A 21,894-nucleotide genomic window follows, 5' to 3' on the forward strand; every position below is an offset into this window, starting at 1 on the left:
CAGTATAGGTCAGCCGCCTCGCAAACTTGCATACCAACTCCTATTCTCTGGTCTTTATATTAATTGATGGCAAATGGACTCCAGCCTCCATATTCTCTCATCAAGTATTTCTTTAATTTTTGGGTGAGATCCCATTTAGTATTTATTTAAGGATGACAACGAATACCATGATACGGAATCCCATAATCCGGGAGAGTGGTACCAGATTCTGGTGAGGGAGGACTAACAAACTTATGACATAATATAAGTGCTTAATATATGTTCAGATTGATTATAATAATGATATTTAAATAAACATGATCTGATGGCTTCCTCTCTCTGGCTCTCTATCTCCATCTCTTGGAGAAAAGGGAGACCATCCCGGTTTCATTGGGCAAATGAAATCAGAAGTTCAATAGAAGTTTAAGCGGAGAGAAGAAAAAAAACAAGACATGGGAGGGAATGTACCAGCTTGTATCTCAGAGGCAGCTTTCCCGTTACAGGCATCGAGTCCAATCTTTGAGAAGGGTGATAATGGGGTTGATCGCTGGAGCTGTAGCGGTTAGGGTGATACAATTTATTTCATACTATAATAACTATTAAAATCATATATTATAGTAACATTATATTGTTCTTAATATAAAATATAATAATATAGTACTATATTAATGTATAATATAATGAATATTATAATCTAGGATCGGTTCGTGTAAATATAATATTATTTTATTTATTATTTAGGGAAATTTCTAATAGTTATATTGTAATAACTAATATCATATTATTTCGATAATAATTATTATGCTTGTTTATCTTCTTATAATAATTATTGTATTATATTATATTATAACTATATATAATATTATTATATTACTATGCGGTGTTATTATAATTGTTATAATATCATATAAGAAATATTATAATAAGATTATGATCATATTGTAATACTTTTATTATTATTATTAAAGTAAGATGATAAGGCTACAAGATGCAGATATTTTTGGCTGCTACTCTAAATGCAGCAAAAGGGAGCTTAGGGTGATCTCAATTGCCTGCACGCGATTCATGGATCTATCAGCTTGCATCTAGAATATAGCATCCGAGGCTCGGATGTTTGCATTTCATGTTCTATATTGGTTGCCAATGTCGGTGACTTTTTGATTCATGTTTGATCAATTTCTTGTTAACCGTTCTGATCAACCAATCCTAAATGCAAACTCGCCACTCGTGACGGCTAAAGTCAACCACCTTGTCTTCTAACTTGTCTTAATTTTATATGCTTACCTTAAAAGTGCGGGAGCCTTTGTTTTGCCGAGTGCTGCTTTTTTCAGCGGTTAGATGGATACATCGTAACCAGAACAAGTAGTTGTTCCGGAGCTTTTTATTCCAACCAAACATCAATTAATCCAGCCCAAGAATGGTTTTATAAAGTTTAATTCTGACAAGACGAATAAAAAGATGCATCTTAATCACCATTACCAGGGGAGGAAAACCTTTGTTTGGTGAAGCAGGGAGCAGATGCCATCACTCGAAGAAAGGCATAGCAAACGCAGGCAGGTGAGCGGTCACCTAATTAGGTTCCACTGGTAGGTACAAGCGTGATGGGTGCCTAAACTGCATGCATCAACAGGCACCTGAATCAAAAACCAGGCGACCAAATCAAAGCATAATAGATAAAGGGAGCTGCCGAAGACCTGGTGACGGGATAATATGGAAAATTTCTACAGCTCGCACTATTGACAGATTTTGATAGACCAACAGAGAAACAACTCCTTTTCAAAACCAATCTCCTTTGGAGAATTAAATATGGGTTGAAGTTGTGCGGCCGCTAACAATTCGTACAGAGGATTTCTTGAAAGATTTCCACCCTCGAGAAGCAGCCGCATTCAAATTCCCAGAGGATTTGTTGAAAGTTTTCATCAAGGGTGATTTGATGCGAGTTCAGCACGGGTGGTTGGTTCAAGCTAGCGTGCGTTTGTTCGTTCGGATTATTCAATCCAAGCAGGTGTAGTTTAATGTGGTTTTATGCAGTTCGAAGAAACTTCAGGCCAACTATGGCTAAGCTTGCATGTTCGAATTAAATGCCTAGGTAAATATGGCAGCTAAAAGACCGTCACTGCTGCAGCTTTTAGCCAGCTTACGTTCACGTACCACCAGTATTGGTTTTATTATTGTTATTATTTTCCGAAGAAAATGGGAGGCAGCTTTCAATTGGCTATTTGGGAAGAAAAGTTTCTAAAGATCACGAAATGGATGCGAGCGCTATAGTAGGGGCCACGATGCTGGCGTGGCGCTCAACCGTCTCCCACTCCGAGCCTTCATGCATGCAACGCCGCGTGGATGTCGTCAGAGCCTGAATCTTTTCCAAGTGCAAAAAAGTGAGGGGGGGAGAGAATTGTGGGAAAGGAAACAAAAAAGAGAGAGGAAGAAATGATGCATGGAGTCAGGACCTGCAAGGAATTCATGAACCGAAGTGGCCAGAGACTCAGCAATTCACACGTAGAGGTAGGTGGTCAGGGTGCGCGTGAACATGCATGCATGAACTCCCGTTCTGGACTAACTTGACGACGCCATCCATCTATCTGGCTTACTGCATGCATGGCAATGGCAATTAAAATCCTCTTTACCTAAATGAAAACTTCCCTTCAGATAAAGTCCTCGGAGAAAATACACGAATCATTACGCCAACTCAGTTCCCAGTAGAGAGCATGCTGTCGGACCAAGACAAAAGACGGAATGGTCTTTCGTCTCCGGCAGCAAGCATGGTACAGCTAATGAAGACAACAATCTCTTCCACATTGGTCGAGAAAAGGCTTCCTTCCCAATGATGACCGGTAACTAGCAATTGGATCACATGACTTGATAATTGAAATCTCTGATAACCAGACTTAACTAAATTCGATCGTATTCCCTCATCAAATTGCACTTGAGTTCGCCCACAAAGGGAATGATTCATATAAAAATCAAACGATATATATAGTATTGGTACCACTTGGTTTGGATGAGAGCAGTGGTGTTACTTGCATGAATTAGCCTTGCTCGGATACTCGATACTATATTGCTCACATGCAAAGGTAACCCTAACTTGCACGAATCAGCCGGCATTATTCAAGCCCAATTACTCAATTCGAGCTCGCAAATTAGGCCCATATATACGTGAGCACTTGCATTGCGTGCTTCCAAGCGTAATCGTGACCATATATACGTGCATCCGAGGCCTATCTGATCTAGTTAGCACCGAGTAACGACCCCACAATTCTCTCCCCTTCCCTCCCTCTGAATCAGAGTTAAGTAGCGCTCATCATGGAGACTCCTCTCCGGGGCCGCCTCTTCTTTTTCTTCTTCATCGTAGGTAAGTTCCTCTCTCTCTCTCGCTCTCTCTCTGACTCTCCAATTGCATTTCTGATTTGCTTCCCCACCATAAGTGTCCAATTAATTTATTAATTAAATTAATGGCAGGGGCATTATGGGCATCCGAGAGGAGGGAGGCGGTAGCGACGGTGTTCACCCTCCAGAACAAGTGCCCCTACACGGTGTGGCCGGGCACATTGTCCGGCAACGGCGCAGCCGTGCTCGGCGGTGGGGGCTTCGAGCTGCCACCCAACTCCGCCGTCTCCCTCACCGCCCCGCCCGGCTGGTCCGGCCGATTCTGGGCTCGCACCGCCTGCGTCTTCCCCCCCTCGGGCGTATCCGGATCCTGCGCCACCGGCGACTGCGGCGGTGCCCTCCGCTGCTCCGGCGGCGGCGCCCCCCCTGTCACGCTCGCAGAATTCACCCTCGCCGGCGGCGGTAATGGCGCCACCAAGGATTTCTACGACGTGAGCCTGGTGGACGGGTACAACGTGGGGATGGGGCTGCGGCCGACGCCGGCGTCGAGCGGCTGCCAATACGCGGGGTGCGTGGCGGATCTCAACGGGCGGTGCCCGGCGGAGCTGCGGGTGGCGGGGGCGGCAGGGGAGACGGTGGCGTGCCGGAGTGCGTGCGAGGCGTTCGGGGGGCCCGAGTACTGCTGCACGGGGGATCACGGGTCCCCGAACACCTGCGGGCCCACGCGCTACTCCCAGCTCTTCAAGGCGGCGTGCCCCGCCGCCTACAGCTACGCCTACGACGACGCCACATCCACATTCACCTGCTCCGCCGCCGACGGCTACCTCATCACCTTCTGCCCCGAGGCCGATGATTAATCGACGATTTAGATGTTTTTCAGTCTTTAGATAATGGATTGAAATATAGAAATATACCAAAAGAAAAAAAAAACACTCGCGATGACGGTGTGATGCTAAAAGAATAGCCCGTGACTTGTGGAAGGCCTTTGTTTTTTCACTTCACTTCCTTGTTTGCTCTGGTTTCATCACATGCGCTTGCTTCTGATGTTTTTGTTTTTTTCTTTTTTTGGTAATTTTTTTAAAAAAATTAATCTTGTAACGTCTCGTTACTTATGACGGTATTACACACTGGTTGACTGGTTGTATGTGGCGATGGTATTTTATATATTTACATATTTTTCAGTACAGTCCATGGCATGCGCTAGGGCTAATTCTTCTCCAATTAATACTTCTATTTTAATTTTATTATTTATTTCCTTCACACAAAGAAGTTGAGCAACGTTCACGCAAAGAGGCATGACCGGTAAAAGAGCAGAATGAATTAATTATTCATGGCGGTTTCCTCGAGACTTTGCAACCAACTTGTTTATTTACGAGTTCCTTGAACAAGTTTTCAACGAGACAATTCAATTCAACAGTGAGCTACACAAGTTTCTCGAGCAAGCTTCCAACCAGACAACTCAATGCAACAGTGAGCTGCATGGCGAATAAAAGATCACCTTTAAAGGGCAAAGTTGGCCAGACACTTGACCACTCGGTTTAACCTCAACCATTTAACTTGGTAAATAATAATCTTACCCACGCTCCGGAGCCGAGCTACACCTGTCTCGTTGGCACAGTGGAAATCGAGAAAGACCATGTCAGCCTACGTACGCCAATGGCCGTATCTTTTCCATTTTTCGGGTGTAGTTCGAAACGAGTAGATTGAGAAAGCATTTTACGAACCTGTGAGTCTACAACCAAGCACTAGCCATGTAAAAAGATGACAAATATCCCATATGATCATGCAGTTGAGGCCCAAGTCCAGCAAAACAGAGCCTCCTCAGGTTTACTCCGGAACCATGCTTCTTTCCTTGTATAGCATGACAAATTCTTAGCTATGGAGTATTGCAATTGCTCACACAAGCAGAACCAGAGCTGATTCAATACAATCTCAGCTAATTACTTACCACCAGCGAACGTAGCCACCTTCCAACTCATTTCATCTCCTTTCCCTCATTAAAATTCTCTCAACACAGTTTATTCTTCAACAAGATATCCGATCCATCATACCACTGGAAGCTCTTACACAAAAAAGACTAAAAATTCAACCAGCTTCAGGAGAAACAATGACACTGGGGGACAATAATACGCTAAGCTTTCTTTCCTTCACATCTCTCAATTTTGCAACACCACCAGTTCCCCACCAGCGTCAGATTTTCCTCTTCTTTGCTTGGGCTCGACCTTCGGAAAAAGCCCAACTCAATTTCACAAGCACCCAACAATCCTTCTTCAAGGATTCGATGCCTGGGTGAAATTGGACACAACATTTTGGCACGCATACATGCATGACTGTTTCCTACAATTAAAGGCCTAGAAAAAATACATAAAAAAAAAGAGAAGAAAAACAGCCATCAACACGAACATTTACAGAGAATTTCAGCTTCGGCTGCTACCCCAGCTACTGCGAGCGGAGATTCTTAAGCCTCTTAACCACCCAAGTGGTTCCTTGCTTGGCCTTTCGTGTCCCAGCATTCCATCGCCATAGCCTGTGCACTGCCCCTTCACTTCCTCCTCGCTGCTGAACAAGGTCTGGTCCGAGCAATCAAGGGACGCTGCGCATGCTCTATTATATGAAGCACATGCAGAGTGGCACACTCGAAGCCTGTTATCCCCATCCTTGTCGCACTGCTGGATCGAGATCTGAAACACGATGTAAGATGATTAGCATAAACTGCATTTATCTGTGAGCAATGCCAGTAACAAGCAAGAGATCCCACCCCTTGGAGATGGCTTCAAAATTTTTAAAGCTCAAGTGATCATATCATGATATTGGTTATCTTTAGGCAGACCATCGCATGAGACTGAGTGTAACGTGGTGATGACTACTACTTCTCTTTGCCCAAAGTAGTGGAAGACAGGCTACAGTGGTCAGCAGTATTAATAAGGAAAACCTGATTTTTTAAAAAATTGTTACATTTTATAATTAAAGGAATACATCTATCAAGATGCTCCAATTAAGCATATCGATCAAAATATTCAAAATACGATTCCAAGAGTTAGTTAAATCAATTTGGATCAGTATCTAGACATTCATATGTTCATATTTCCTTTTCGTACAACTCAAAGAGAACCAAGCAAACAACATTCTCATAAGCAAACAAAAAATGACTTACAAAAACAGATTGATCAATTAAAACATAAACAATGTGAATTCTAACCAAGAAAATTCTCAGAAAATCATTTTGTATTTCTCGAGCATGTTCGCGTTGATATTTTGTTTCAAAATGTTTCTGTAGCCAGTGAGAGGTATTAAAAGATTAAGAATCCTCTCCTATGAATTTCGGATCTGAAATTTTCTTGCTTGATGTTGTGCTCTATTGTCTAGCCCATCTTAATGGGTATGTCTTTGTTGTGATGATAATGATTGCTATTAAACAAAAGAAAAATCAGAAGAATCATGAAAGACTGGAACTATCGATACTGATAATGGTTTCAAGATGTTTCTAACCCTGCTACCATCTACTGACAAGTTCAACGCAGAAATGACACAAACTGGAAGGATATTTCAGAAAACAAAAAGGGTGAGGAAAAGAATACATACCCAGCAAGCCAACTGCTTCGCAGCTGCCTCACAGTAACTACTTTTAGAAAAGAGTCCACTAAGAGACCAACGTGCACCCGGCATCAAACGATTGTAGTTAGGCATGACCACAGCTGCTTCGAGCTGCTGTAGTATGCTGGGTTCACTAGGGGCACAGTGCTGACCAACTGCATCCCCAGCTAGCACATCACCACATATTGAGAGGCTAGGCAGCAATGTCGAGCTGTTCTGGCAAGTGTAACCTGCATAATCAGAACACCGGAACTCGCACACACCATCATCGCAAACTCCACCATGCAAACTGCACTGCTCATCACAAATGGCTGCGTAATAAGGAAGATGGTTTAATTATCCATTCTTTTGGTTTTCTTAGCAGAACACCATGCTTTATCATAAAAGGTGAGACAGGAAAGAGCTTCATGGGGTCATCCATACACTTAGTCAACAGAATGCAAATAATATACCTGTAGAGCAGTCAATGCCAGTACGACCACCTTCACATTCACAGATCCCTTTAGGGAGGCATGTGCCATGTCCACTACAATTGCTAGGGCAGGATCCTGCAAAAGAAGAAAAAAATAGCTTATAGGTAAATATTATAGTAACCAAAACATAGTTCATGAATCATAACTAACATGAAAAGGCAAAAAAAAAGAAGGGGGATGAGGGCAATGGGAGAGGACACCATTGTCACTATCACAAAAAAAAATATCTACCAAAGTTTGAAAAAATCCTCTTAAAGTCATGAAGAAATGTCCAATCATGTTTCAAAGACAAGATAACATTTTCACATAGAAGCTAGTAAAGAGAAACTGCAACTGCATAAGCTTGCAGAGATAACTATGGTAATTCAAAAATTGCATGTTCATCCACAAAGCATCCAATAGGATAACCCATGTCTATGTTTATAAAAAAAAGGATACCACGCATATGATGCTGGCAATACATTAGACAATGTCACCTATGACAGTAGAGACATAGAACTCTATGATCCTCTATTTGCAACTCCTTTGTTGAGCATTTTGCAGGATTAAATGTTATTAAAACATTCCCAAATAAAATATGGAATAAATTATGCTTCAATTCGTTAATTTAGGAACTAAAGAAAGAAAATATGGAATAAATTATGCTTCAATTCGTTAATTTAGGAACTAAAGAAAGAAAATTTAGGAAGTGATCCTCTAAAAAAAAAAAAAGTTATAAACTTACGCTTGCTACAATCATGGCCATGAAACCCAAGAAAGCAGTGGCACTTCCCATCAATACAATCACCGTTAAAACTACATGAGCTAGGGCATTGGCCATTCATACTGACAGGCACAGTCCTGCATAATTCATGATATGCTGGACAGATCAGCTCACCTGCATCAAGAACACAACAGAATCCATCAGCAGGAGAGAAAATCGATTCCCTTTTTTAATCACAAAAACCATTTAAAAATACCAACCATTGAAGCCAGGAAATTGAATAGGACCACCTGCTTCAGGACATGCTTTCCAGATCCCATCAACAGCAACCTAAACAACAAAGGCATCAAATCTATCATGGACCAGATTAAGACCTCGGAGAAAAAATGTATGATCTGGCTATGCAGTGCATGCATGGGCTAATTACAGCACTGTCAATTTCAAGGCATAGTCATAAAGCATATAAATTGACCTAATAATAAGACTGGCCTCGACCAGGCATAAGCGGGCAAAAGAATCACCGCCCATTTTAGGTGGAACACAAGTGAGAATTTGATAATGTCCAGCAATCGGTTCAAACAAAGTTAATTAGACAGAGAAAAATGCATGAGAAAGACCCATTGCCACATAAGTATAAAAGAAATAACTGTGTCAATAACGACCCCTTTATAACCATAAGCAGCAGTAAACAAGAAAGTATTTTCTTAAAGGTCGACTTCAAGCAACTTTTGGCCTATAGAGCCAACATGGATAGATAAATGTCCTAATCCATTTAGGACTATTTCGGATGAAATCTGGCTGGTTTCATCAACAAAGGTTTTGAACATAGGTGCTAAAATTTCTTCCAAATACTTACTAATGGAAACCCAAATAACACATTATTAATCTCAATCTTAGTTTCCGTAATTACATCAACAGCCACTCACAGGAGCTAAATAGAAGAACCAGCATTTGCAATGCAGCAAATCAGAATCTATTGTTCCTGGCACAGAAGGAAATAGAAGTAACATATCTACCTCCAAAGTGTTGTTTGTGCACTGATGCTGATAACAGCCATTCCCTTGGGTCATAGATCCTCTAACAAATCCAGTACGCACCAATGATGAAGCCATACACCTATATAAAGAAAATGGTTAGAAATATAGAGATTAAGAAGGTTTTCACTATTAACAGAAATGTCCTACTTATCTCACCTTGAATTACTTCCTCGCACTTCACCCAACATTCTGTCAGGTGCCCGTGCGCTATTTACATCAGTGCATGAACCATCAGAATAAGCAACAAAATAGGTGCAGTAGTCAGCCAATGATGATTGTCCGCCTGCTTCAACCAAAAGAACTGTTTATTAACTTGGAACTATACATTGAATGAAATACAAAGGTTTTATCCTGCTATCGTAAAAGCCAAGAAGTTACATGTCTATTAGCAATGTTTAGATGACCTATGTTTCAACTAAAAGAAAATAAATTTTAGACGGCTTATGGTGAACATTTTCTATAAGAAATAAGGATCGATTATTAGGAGAGATAATTTGATGGGCAAAACAGCTGCTACCTTACTATATTTTCTAAGGCCAGAAAATCAATAAGTTCCACTAAGGAATCGTAAAAATAACCTGGTTAAACATGTATAGTCCAGGAATAGGTAAATTTCCTTCTCCAAGATACGAAGTACTACTTCCAATATAAGTTTAAAACAAAATTAATTGTCCATGTCAATTTAAATCTGTATCTATTGTAACTATGCAAAAGAAAGATATCAGACTTCATATATTTAAATTAAATATTATCATCAAATATAGCAGACCAAGAATTATTAAATTTAAAACGAAGATTGGTGAGAGGAAATCTATATCACTGTATTAATGTAAATAAAAGTAACGGAGCCATTCAACTATATCAAAATATAATGTCATCATCAAATAAAGCATATTTCAATGTTCAGTGTTTTAAAGCAAGATTGCAAATAGAAAGAGAAATCACCTTTGTTCGCCTGGGGAAAATATCGAGCCCATTGCGGCAGGTCCCCACTATAGCTTACAATAGGACAGTACCCTTCTGCCTCCCTGTTATATGTACAGCCCGACAATTGGGAGGTGTTGCAATGGTATGCCCCCTTCCAAAGATTGCAAGGCGAGGTAACAAATTCTGTCCCCTGATTTCGACCCCAATCAAGGCGGTCTGCCATGCTATAGTTAGCCTGGTACCATCCACTATCCTCTAATAAAGCCAAAGTCATCTTTGAAACGACCGATCTTGTATCAACAGACCCAGTCATGATCTCATTCATTAAAAGTCTCTTCTCCCAATGTGAACCTTCCCACAAAGCACACGATATTAATTAATGATAGTGAAGAAGTATCAAATGGAAACCACTATTACATGGTGAATTCACTAGTCCAGCATTTCCTGCATAAAAGTAAGTACCTGAAGTTCCCCGCCCCCCTCCATCTTCCAACTCTAAGCCAGTAAAATTTTCAGAATATGCCTGGCATAAAAGCACAATAATCGAGTTCACATGACAGCACAAATGCTTCTCAGTCTTCAGGAAACTACTGTGTGTGTGTGTTAACCCGTGGATTAATAATAACGTTTCCTGTTTTGTTCCAATTTCAACTACTTACTCCATAATGATGTCTAGAATACATGACAACATGGGGAAGAACCACACGAGTAACCATCCGTCCGAGCTTTTCATCCATAGCCTGCACAGTGACCTGAGCAGTGCACATCGATAAAAAGTTGAAAGTCATGATATGTGGCCCTTATTCTCATCCAGTTTAGTTAAAACAAATACAGAATTCTGGAAAGAAAACAACGACGAGCTACGAGGCGACTACCTGACTACGCCTTCTTTTTCCTTCATCACGAAAATGTGCGAAGGCATGAGGATCAAAACCTAAAACATGCATGACCTGCAACGAAAAATTTGTCATCTGATGAGTAGTTACTGCCAACATCCCACTACACTTCATGGATCAATACACACACACATGTGAATGTATGTATGTATGTATGTGTATATTACCAACCTCATGTATCAGAGTAGCTGAAAGTAAATTTTCAGCTTCTGCTGTCAAATGACGAGGAGCAACATTCACATGCCCTATAAACAATGCAAGATCATAATTACTTCAAAGAGGAAAATGTACTACATGGTACTAATAGTAACCAAAGTCTATTTGGAACATATTCTGACTCATAAAACACCTGCAATTGCACGACCCCATTGATCACGCTCGCATGCCACTGCCCATGCAAGAGTGTTACCAGTTGTAGGTCTAGTGGTTACTAAGAGAACAAGGTCAGCATCAGCAACACCATCTGCATAAAAGAGAATCTTCTTTCATAATGTCAAACAGGAAGAAAAGGAACTAGACACCAAAATGCATTTTAATAGAAACTAAACCAGCAAACAGTACATGTAGCAGAGGTACCTTCAACGTATTCATGAGGAAGCTGCACCCCACCATCTTGACCACAAGCAGAATATCCACTTAACCGCAAGTTCCCCTTGACAGGCTCAACAGCTAAAGCTCTTTTGAACCACTCAGCTGTTTGCCCTAATGCCTGCTCAATATCATTTTGAGGTGTTAAATCTTAAATTTAGAGTCATTCGAGCCTCCCACATAAGAGTTAGGTATATATCGCATGACCCAGCACCTTTTCAAAAAGAGGGTAAACCCAGTTCTTGGTGGAACAGTTAATTTGGGGCAAAGTGCCAATTTTTCCTTTGGTGGTTTGCAGAAAACCATTTGTTGCACCCATTTCAGGGAGGTTTGTGGGAGATGAAGCATTTCTATAAAGTATATACTTATATTCCAACACAACATTTTTAAAACTATGGTAGAACTCATGTCTGTTTCTCAAACAATTTTAGAAGCTTGGATGAGGAGCACCATGCACATTTCGAGATACACAGCTTCTACTTTCAACATTAAGCACTTAAATATTTCCATATATATATGAAATCCTACAGATTATACACAAGTACAAACAGGGAACAATCTTATGAAAATAACGACAACATAGCCAGAAGCAGTAGAAGGGTAGAAATGATACCTTGCGAAGGCGTTGTCTTTTATCCTCCCCAGTTATGTCTTCCAGGGTACAGTTATACCAGCAGTCCCCGAAAACTGGTGGATCTCCATGAGCATTGCACACAGGGGTCCCAGGAACTGATGCTGCAGGAGGCTCACCAAGCTGAGACATAACCATCGGATATTACCATATAAAAACGGTGTGATGCCTTAAGTGTGCAGTTTATAACATTACTATAAGCACACCTTCACAATGTCTCCAACATTTCGGCAATCTCTATCAGGAGAGTGTCCAACAGCATCATAATTTAGATAAATCCTGATGGGCTGCCTCACATCTTTTTCCAGCAAAGATGATGATGACAGTCCAAGCAAAGATCTTCCTCTTCGATGTTGGTGTCTCGTTAAACTGGATTCCTCATAAACCTGAGGAGTGACAGAGTACTCCTTGCGACCAGGACGCCGCCTCTCATGGAGTATTTGATCATGGATGCATGAGTGTGTGAGATAAACATCTTTGTCCCCTACTTCAGGACCATGCCAATGCAATGGCTTATTGTCTTCAGATTTGGCGTGAGTCCCTCCAACCCATATCAGAAGCAATGCAACCTAAAGCATAAAAGAAGGAAGCACGTGTCAAGATTTGATTAATTTTATATGATATAATAGCCCTGAAGGTAAAGCCTGGAAATAGAATTCTACACAAGGTGGAAACAGAAATAATCCTGTGAAAGAGCTAAACAAAAATAACTGATATCTCTTTTTATCAAACTGGATCGACCATATAGCATCATCAATCAAAAGTTGGCCGGGATCTCTCCTCCGGACATGAGGCATAAGTGTGAGAACAAAAAAAATAAAATAAAAGCTGTCTATTTGTACACAAAAGACAACTGATAAACAGGAAAAAAGAAGGGGAAAGATCAACCCAGAACTCAAAGGCTTTTAATCATACCCAAACGAAATGAGAAACGTCTTGAAGAGTTCAAAAACTGCAGAAAACAACGAAAGACGAACCCTCGTAACAATTCCACCACCAGCAACTGAAAAGAAACGGCATCAAAGTTCAAACTTTTCGAACAAAACCGGAGCAAAACAGTAAACCCTAAACCACAGAGGCCCTAATTCCGCCGTCCCTATCACCAAATCTGCATAAACCATTAGAGTAGTTATCAAACACGCAAACGCCCTAGACCGCCAACAAGTCTCTCCAATTTCCCCACTTTTATCCAAATTCCTCTCACCAATAATATCGGCGCCCCGATAAAATTCAAAAAAAAAAAAAACTCGAAATGGCATCCATCCGCTCTAAGGCAACGGATCAGAGCGGCCTTACCTCGATCGCGACCACCGAACTGCGAGCCAGCACCGGAAATGCTGCCCCCGACCACACCCCACAGGGACGCGAGGGCTTCACCTCCATAAATCGACTCAGAGGACCTCAGAACCACTTCCATCAAACCACCAGGAACTCCACCGCGATCCGCTGCTCCGAGTAAAGCCGCCGCCCTCTCTTCATCTTCTCGGCAAGGAGCTCCTCCGCCGCTGCCTCCACCCTAGGCCTCCATGCGGCGCGATCCCATCGGAGATCGCGTCAAATTCCCACCTTGAGAGCGGATCGGAGTCCCATTCGGCGCTGGGATTCAATCCGCGAAGCTCCGGCGGCGAAAGGCCGAGGTCGGAGATTTTGCGGAGCTGAGGAGATGAAGAGAAGGGAGAGAGAGAGAGGAAAGAAAGGAATTGCGTGGAGAAAATCTAGCGGCCTTAAAAAGAAAGTTTTAGTCTATTCAGAGGGAAGGGGAAGGGGAGAGAGTGTGTGAGGAGGGCTCCGGTCGCCTTTTTTTTTCCCCACTTTTGTTGAAAAATAAAAATTAGAAATTTCAATACTTTTTTTTAACAATTTCAAAACCGAAACTGCAAGCAAGATTAATACAATAACATGCACTTGTTTGGATTTTACCCACGGCCACGCCACCTAGAGTTCTTCTAGTGGTCCCATATAGATTTGCTTACTTTCTAAGACTTACAGTGATCTATTTGATTAATAGTTTGTCCAATGCAACTGTCCGTATCATGTGATATGTTTCTTAAATACAGCTATATCAAAGAGCCATGCGCTGTTACACAAAAAAAAGTTGATATTTCCTTTAGTTGGTGGATCCATAGTCAACTGATATTGAAGATATATTTATTTAAAATTAAATATTTTAAATTTTATATCAAACTTATCTAAGATATTTTTTATTTCTTGTCACCAAACTAATGTAAATAAACAAAACATTACAACGTATCTTTTAAACATGGTATTGACATCATCAACTTTTTGACTGGATGTTAACACGCGTTGTAATTACAAAGAAAATCATTAGCATCAGTCAACAATTGTGAACGTTGATCTTTTCCTTCACAAAGCAATTAATGTTCGATAATTTTTACTGAGTCATGTTCTTTAATTGTTTATTTACAATGGACTTGCATTCTTTTACCATCATAACTTTTTTTTTGAATGTTTATAAGGCTCCACAAAAATAAGCACTACAAAACATAAAAAACAACATGACGGACAAAATTTCATGCCATCCAAAGACAACAAAATATATGGCCTCAATAATGAAACACGCTCATATTTACTCTTTGCTTCGTACTCAGATAAAAAAAATAGCTTAAATAATATATTTATAAACAGTATCACATCACCATGCCAATAAAGAAAGAAAACCAACTATAAGGAACAGGACAAATGAAGTAACTCGAGATGCGTCGTTTTGCCGATTGAGGCGTAATTGATATTTTTCTAAGTGGAGCCACTTGTGGGATTAGGTCCTAACTTTATACCAAGTTTTCAAACTTGTAAAATCCACCACCAATTTTCATCTTTAATTTGAAATTCCGCACATATGTAAAAATTTGCAAGTCCAGGAGGTATTTTCAATTTCTAGTCCTAGAAGCTTTTTAGAGAAAAAAAAACAAGATAATAAAAAAATAATCTTGAAATGGCAAGATGGATATTGGAACAATTCCTTATTGAATAGGATGAGAAAAAAAAACTTCTTATTCCTCCAATCCCATCCTTTTAGGAGAAAAATCTCTCTCTCTTTTTTTTTTACAACAGTGGCTCACATCCTACATGTATGAATGAGGCCTACAAGGTCAAATAAACAGAAAGCTACACAGAGGCTATGCGATACTAAGTGCTCCACTACCAAGTCTTTTTTTAGTCCTCCTTCCAATTGTTCCCGTTACTTCCGTGGGCTAGAATACAGAGGCTAATTAATTTAAAATTGATTGGAATACAGACCATGTTCTTGGACAAATTTAGCGGGTTTAATACACAATGTTTCGTTATCCGTGTAGAAGTTGTTTGGGAATCGCAGAATCGTGGCTTCGTAGTGCCCGTGTGTTGGTCTTTTTTCTTCTTCTTCTTTTTTTTCTTTTTTTTTTTTCTTCTTTTTTTTTGCTTAGGCAAAATGAGAAGGGGAGAGGAAGGGACAAGCCCACCCCCTTGTAGCAGCTTCCACTGGGCCCCCGTCCCACTAGAAAAATGTTCAATGCAGGCAGAAATGACCGTGTGTTGGGCACCTCGACTGGTTTTACTCATACCCTCTCCATCCGTGGGCTCGGTCCAGCTACCCCTCTAGGCTCTGGCTCGAGTCCCACGTATGAATACGTCACATCTGGCACCACTCCGGCTACTAGAGGTTTAATAAGCATTTCTATTTCTCGTATCTAAGCAGTAGCCGAAGCCACATTTTAATCAATGCCGCAGCGACTCGAACTTGGGACCATAATGATAGAAATTCCGCCCAGTACCACTAGATTACCACCTTGATGGCCCCGTGTGTTGGGTTTCGCTGAGTAATTTTTTAATAAATTTCATGCGAACACTTTAAAAAGTCCTGAGCAAAAATCGCCCTGGACTAATTTTAGGTTATGCTGCATCAGCTCATATTGACCAGCTTAATTTACCTCCTTAATTTGCTTGCTAAATCTGTCAAAAAAAAGAAAAACAGAGATTGTTTGCTTGATTACAGGATATATGTTTTTTTGTTTAAAAAAAAAAACCTTCTAAAAACTTTATTTTGGGAAGGGGGGAGAGGAGAGGGTTTACACAGTGTTGCATCTTACATGGATCAAAACATCACATATAAATTCCGCATAAGAAGATAGCCTTTAGGAGAGTAAACAGAAATTATAAATATACTCGACCGTTATTATAATTTATTGCTTAGTATGTTATATTTCCATATTAGAATTTTAAAGTAGTTGAAAAAAAAATATACTGCACGGGGTTAATATTAATGATGGAAGGTCTCTATTTGTACCGTTTCTCCGTTCATCCTATGGGCATCACCATTAGCAAACCTGATATTAACAATGGAAATTTTTATTAGATTACAATTAAATTTTATTATTTTATATACAATAAAAATTTAACTATTAAATTTTTTATTTAATATAATTTATTTTATTGACGATCGTATTGCATGGCAGAACTCGTGGACGATTAAATTTTATCTAAGTATAGCAAGCTATAGAGCCCAGTTCGGTGTTTCCAGGCCTTTTCGTTTTGATCCATACGGGATATTTATATCGCGGTGCCCCTTGCCGACCGGCAGCACATACGGGCTTTTTTTGGTCTTCGGGTTCAAACACGTAGGCTTCAATGCGTCTTGTCGTCATACCAATGCAGCAATACACCGAACGGGCGCCGATGAGGCTTCTCATCCGCTATGAGTATTTTGGGAGATCAGAGAATTGGATTCCCGCGGCAATTTGATGAGAAGAATTGATGAGTGGGGGCTCGAACTTATAATTATCTCATGGACAATGACTCATTGCCTTACAAACACATAATTTGGAAAACATCATGAGCTTAAATCATTTCTTGAATCAAATTCCGTGTAGTGTACTTTACTATAGCCAATTAGAAGCGTAAGTTCCATTTGGTTCGCGACTGGAATCGAAATTGAAATGGACTAAAATAAGAATCAAAAGGCAGCGATATCTTGTCACGTAACCGAGATTTAAATACTAAAGAAGAGTAGGAATCTGATTTTGGAGGATTGGAGCATTTTTATTTTTTTTTCAAATTGGAATGGAAATGAAGTTTTCCCTACGAAATATGCCTGCAATGTTCTTAAAATTATCAATACTACTATAGTAGCTTTGCTAAAAAAAAAGTTGATAATTTATGATGTTGCATGGAATATTTAGGTGAAATTCAATTTTGAATACTGTTTTCAGGGACCATCCCTCTCCCAATTTTCTGTGTCCCTGGTCTTAATCCTTCACAATAGCAATCTTTCTTCTTAATATTTTAGCTTTAAAAAATCCTCTGGTTTGTTGGAAATTTTGAAAATTATTATACCTTAGTAGTTAGTTCTAATAGGTTAAGCTTTTTGAGTTGATGGGGTCATGAAGGTGATCTGTGAAACGTGCAGCAACAGGCTTACAAAAGGATGATGTATTGACCAACCGTACAAAGTTGTTGGGCATCATGTTCAACCCAACGGATCATCGTGACATGCCGTAGTCTCCAAATTGATGATTATAGAAATTGAATGAGCAAATGTTGTGATCTCAAGATGTTTTGATGAACCAACAAGAAAAATGGAAAATCAAAATAAAAAATATATTTGATGCTATTTTTTTATTTTGATTTTTAAAATTATTTTATTATTTTATAGAAAATAAATTAAGAAATTCTTGCTTTATGATATAGGAGATTTATTCAAACTCGATGTGAACCGCTTTGCCCACTACAAAAAACACTGAATATAGTCCAGAAGTAAGATCAAAAAGTACCTATCCTCAATAAAATAAAAATTCACTATTTTTTAAAAAAAATATTTTTTACCACTATCATAGGTACCATCTCCATCGACTGCTATCATTACCATTGTTGCCTCGATCATCTTTACCATGGCCATCACCGCCATTATTGCTATTGCCAACATCTCTATTGTCCTCGCTAGTGTTTTTACTACCTTTATTATTATCTCTATTATCCTACTGCCGCCATTGCCATCATCGAAACCTTCTCGTACTACCTCCATCATATAGTCACCACCACCATGGCCTTTACCACATAACCACCAGCATCATGGTTACCACCATTATATTGTCAGTACCTCCACCATTATAGCAGTCTCTATAATCTTTTCTATTATTGTCACCATCTCTGCAACCATTATCATATTTATATTTTTAAAATAATTAATTATATTACATATATTAATATTTTCATTTTTAAAATAAAAATATTTTTTTATTTTTATTTTTAAAAATAAGTAATGGGAAAGTAATGCTAAGAAGCTTAAGAAGGTGACTTAAGAACGCATATACTTTAAGGGGTGCAGGCCTGTGCCTCATCTTCCTTTTGAAATCTTTTTATCAAAGTGGCACCATTATTGCATGGAATGAGACATTAAGAAATATATCATAGCTTCTTAATCTTGTAATATGGTTGGTGGTATGCTTACCTTTACAGCATGCTTTAATTTGAGTGCAATTTTAAAGACCAGTCCACTTGTTGCAACGTAGCCAATTAATTCAGAAAAAATGCTAAACATGATGTGGACCATTTTAGTCTTTGCGGATGGGACTAGACGGGATCAACGAGCGAGATTTATCAAGACACCTATTAAGATAATCTTTCTTTTTAATTGTATAACTTTTCGAGATCTACGATGTGGCTCCCTCCTAAGAGCAGCCATGCAGCTAGCAATCAAGCCTAAATTTCATTATTTAGGATCCAAAATAGATTGATCAAACCAAAAATTTTCTTTTCGAAAATGAATTTGACCGGACGTATTTTTCAATTCAAGAAAAATTAAATAGAGTAACAGAAATCAAAGTTGATGTAAGAGTTAAGATCTTTCTCTCATATAATTTTTAGTTTTGGCATATTTATTTCTACTTATCATGTTTATTGTTCAAAAACTAGTTCTATTTGAAATAGAAGAGGAATGCGGTTTGAATTATGCAAGAACGGACCTCATTATTATAAATAGAGGCTATGTACCTCGATTTTTGAATTATTAATAGAAGAAAAGAGACCTAAATCCTACTTTTATCAATTTTTTAATTTTTCATTTTTTTTTTGAAAAAATTGAGTTGAGGAGAAATTCCTTGATCTCCACGATCGGATCATCCATGGCTATGTCATAATAAATTGGATTAGGTAAATGGAGCGTCAACTGAGATATATTTTCCACTATGGTCTCTATCAATTTAATAATGTTTGGGGAAGAGCTCAAATAGTCATGATCTTGATGACAATAGTGACATTGGGTGACATGATGCTACTTCCTTTCTAAAGGCTTCCTTTGACACCTCGAGTCTCAGCTTTGTGAAAATATCTCTATATTCCACTGGAGAGTCCTTTCCGGTGACCTAATATAAAGCAAGGGCCCATACATATGCCTCGCGGGGTCCAATCCGTCCCTCAGGCATCTTGTTTGGGACCTATATTAGATAAGAGTGGTTCGAGTAGTGAGACGAACTTTTCTAAAAGTCATAGTTGGTAGGTTACATTATTGATTTGCCGGATGGTGAACAACCCCGGAGCTTCTGATGGCCAACCAAAAGGGTTGAAGATGGGTGAGTGGAGAGCAGTTGAGAAAACTGATGAAGTGAGTCCTACTACCTGTAGATCACTACTGATCCGTATCAACTTCCATCCCTGTCACAGTAGAAGCAGCAAAGTAGCACCCCACAAAAGTACCGTACTACCTGGAGACTTGTTTCTCTTTCCCCTAATCTGAACTTGGTTGAAACATTTATCAAAACAATGCCAACGAGGAGAAAACCGTGCCAGTTTCCAAATGCTGCCTTCATCAGCATAAGCCTTTGCATGATGATCAGAGATCCTTCTGGAAGTGCTTTCGTGAGCAAATGAACTCTCATGTAGCTTAAAAAAATTCCTCACCATAGGCTATTGTTAGAAAAATATGTAACAAAAACCGAAACATGAAAGCAAAGTGACGAGAAATCTAGAATGTTTTAATGCACGAGTCTTGTAGTAACTCCACCAATCTACCATGTCATTACATTCACGTCAACACAAGATGGTGTTAATAAAACAACACGCATATAGGATGGGCCTACCAACATCAATATATCCAAGTCCATTCTCGGTGGATTGGACCGAAGCAATGAATACACGACAGTATGCAAGCTATTTGTAGCCCAGTAAGTATGAGTCATGGGCTGGTTCTTGCTTTCTTTGGGTCTGCAATGGTTCGGTGTGGAGTCCAAGGTTGGGGCAGGCCCAGACTAATTGATCCTGATGGGCTGAGATTGAGCCCTGTCGCAAGCACTTCATTTAAGAATCCTCCACCGGACATTCCACGGAATACCCATGATGCAGCTTGAGACACCAAGGTTGTCTGGTCCTATCCGTACATGCGATCTAAATGATTCCAACACTGCTTTGCAGTAAACCTTCTTTTTTAAGAAAAAAAGGGAAATGATCCAAAAAATGCTGCAGGCACTTTCACCTCTCAGATCATTGAGAATTTTTCTTCTAATTACATGGTTCTCATCTGTTCTCTGACAACCAGCTTAGCATCAAGGTTGGGAACGACTTTTTTTTTTTTTTTTTTTTGCTAATACGGGTGGATCATACCTGACGGATACGGATACCCCCAATAAAGTCAAAAAATAAGATACCTCGAAGTGCCAAAGACAGCTCCCCATTTCCAGTCCACAAGGTGCCTCCGGAATGACTAGCTACATACGCAGTCACCCAATCCGCCGCACCATTGGCTTCACAGTAAATATGCTTGGCCTGAAAGATCCATCCATCCCTCACCATAGCCCAAATGTTCCGGAGCAAGGGATGGTCTGTACCGTCACCCCTAGGACCCCCCTAGATCCAACTGATAACGATAGCAGAATCACCCTCCAGGATGATAGACCTGGCCTGTAACACATACCAGGCATGGCAAAGGCTGCCCAAGCAGCTCTCAGCTTCGCACTCGGCACCGAGGTGTCAAATAGCTGACTACCCCCAGTAGCCACGACCCTGGCAGACGGGTCCCGAATAACGAAACCCGTACCTCCCCTAGTGCCACCATCCAGGACTGACCCATCAAAGTTGACCTTGAAGAAGCTCGAAGGTGGGGGCTCCCAGGTGAAAAACACCGTGCGGGATGCTGCCGAAGCAGAGTGGGAGCTCCAGATGTCCCGAGCTATCAAGGTCTCTCCAGCGGGGATGATGTGATACAGCTCAGCCGCCTGACAGCGGGCACTCTCAACCACAAATCTTGGCGACATATATCGTTCGTCGAATGTACAAGCGTTCCTGGTCAACCAGATCTGGTAGGCGGTACAGCTCGCTCGAACCACCACCTGACAAAGCGTCGGGGACTCCGAGCCCTGACGCATAGACTGTAAGAACTGGTCCCTACAGCTCCAAGCCAACTGTGGGACCCCTGCCAGGCGCCAAGTATCCCTTGCCCATGTGCACCGAAACAGGACATGGTCCACCGTCTCGACCGCACCGCACACCCCACACTCCAATGGGATCCTCATTCCTCGTCCTCCAAGTACAGCTCTCGTAGGAAGCCGGTCCCAGACCACCTTTCAGAGGAACAACGCGACCCTCGGAAGGAGGCCCAATCGCCAAATCCAGGCACAATCAGGACTAGGCTCATACTCTCGCCTAAGAATGCGGGAAAGATCGCCCATCCGGACTCTAGGACTGGTCGAGGAACTCCACACTTGTACATCTGGTCCACCATTCCGAGGTAGGGAGAGAGAACGGACCCTCTCCG

General features: G+C 40.5%; 2 protein-coding genes across 3 annotated transcripts; one reads left to right on the forward strand and one right to left on the reverse strand.

Annotated features, from left to right (window-relative positions):
* The first annotated feature begins 3,172 nt into the window (after positions 1-3,172).
* Positions 3,173-4,307, forward strand: LOC103707500 (pathogenesis-related thaumatin-like protein 3.5). The gene is made up of 2 exons (XM_008792014.6): positions 3,173-3,331; positions 3,439-4,307. Exons 1-2 carry the CDS (start codon positions 3,283-3,285, stop codon positions 4,161-4,163), a joined length of 774 nt encoding a protein of 257 aa, XP_008790236.5. The 5' UTR covers positions 3,173-3,282; the 3' UTR covers positions 4,164-4,307.
* A 1,016-nt stretch (positions 4,308-5,323) lies between these two features.
* On the reverse strand, positions 5,324-14,089 carry LOC103707501 (metalloendopeptidase / zinc ion binding protein). Of its 2 annotated transcripts, none has more exons than XM_008792015.6 (17): positions 13,452-14,089; positions 12,362-12,724; positions 12,138-12,278; positions 11,513-11,645; positions 11,286-11,399; positions 11,108-11,181; positions 10,916-10,990; positions 10,700-10,792; positions 10,503-10,563; positions 10,059-10,391; positions 9,270-9,396; positions 9,093-9,192; positions 8,337-8,406; positions 8,098-8,250; positions 7,353-7,448; positions 6,889-7,211; positions 5,324-5,987 (listed from the first exon to the last, which is right to left on the reverse strand). In XM_008792015.6, the coding sequence occupies exons 1-17, from the start codon at positions 13,536-13,538 to the stop codon at positions 5,724-5,726; spliced, it is 2,607 nt and encodes an 868-aa protein (XP_008790237.4). In that variant the 5' UTR covers positions 13,539-14,089; the 3' UTR covers positions 5,324-5,723. The 2 variants fall into 2 exon arrangements, with proteins under 2 accessions (XP_008790237.4, XP_088556983.2); XM_088700857.2 differs by having other exon boundaries at positions 10,916-11,011; positions 13,452-13,945.
* Positions 14,090-21,894: the final 7,805 nt, after the last annotated feature.

This window comes from Phoenix dactylifera, chromosome 7, assembly GCF_051530095.1.
Source record: "Phoenix dactylifera cultivar Ajwa chromosome 7, Ajwa_hap1_PhDact_Kaust_v1.1, whole genome shotgun sequence".
NCBI lineage: Eukaryota > Viridiplantae > Streptophyta > Magnoliopsida > Arecales > Arecaceae > Phoenix > Phoenix dactylifera.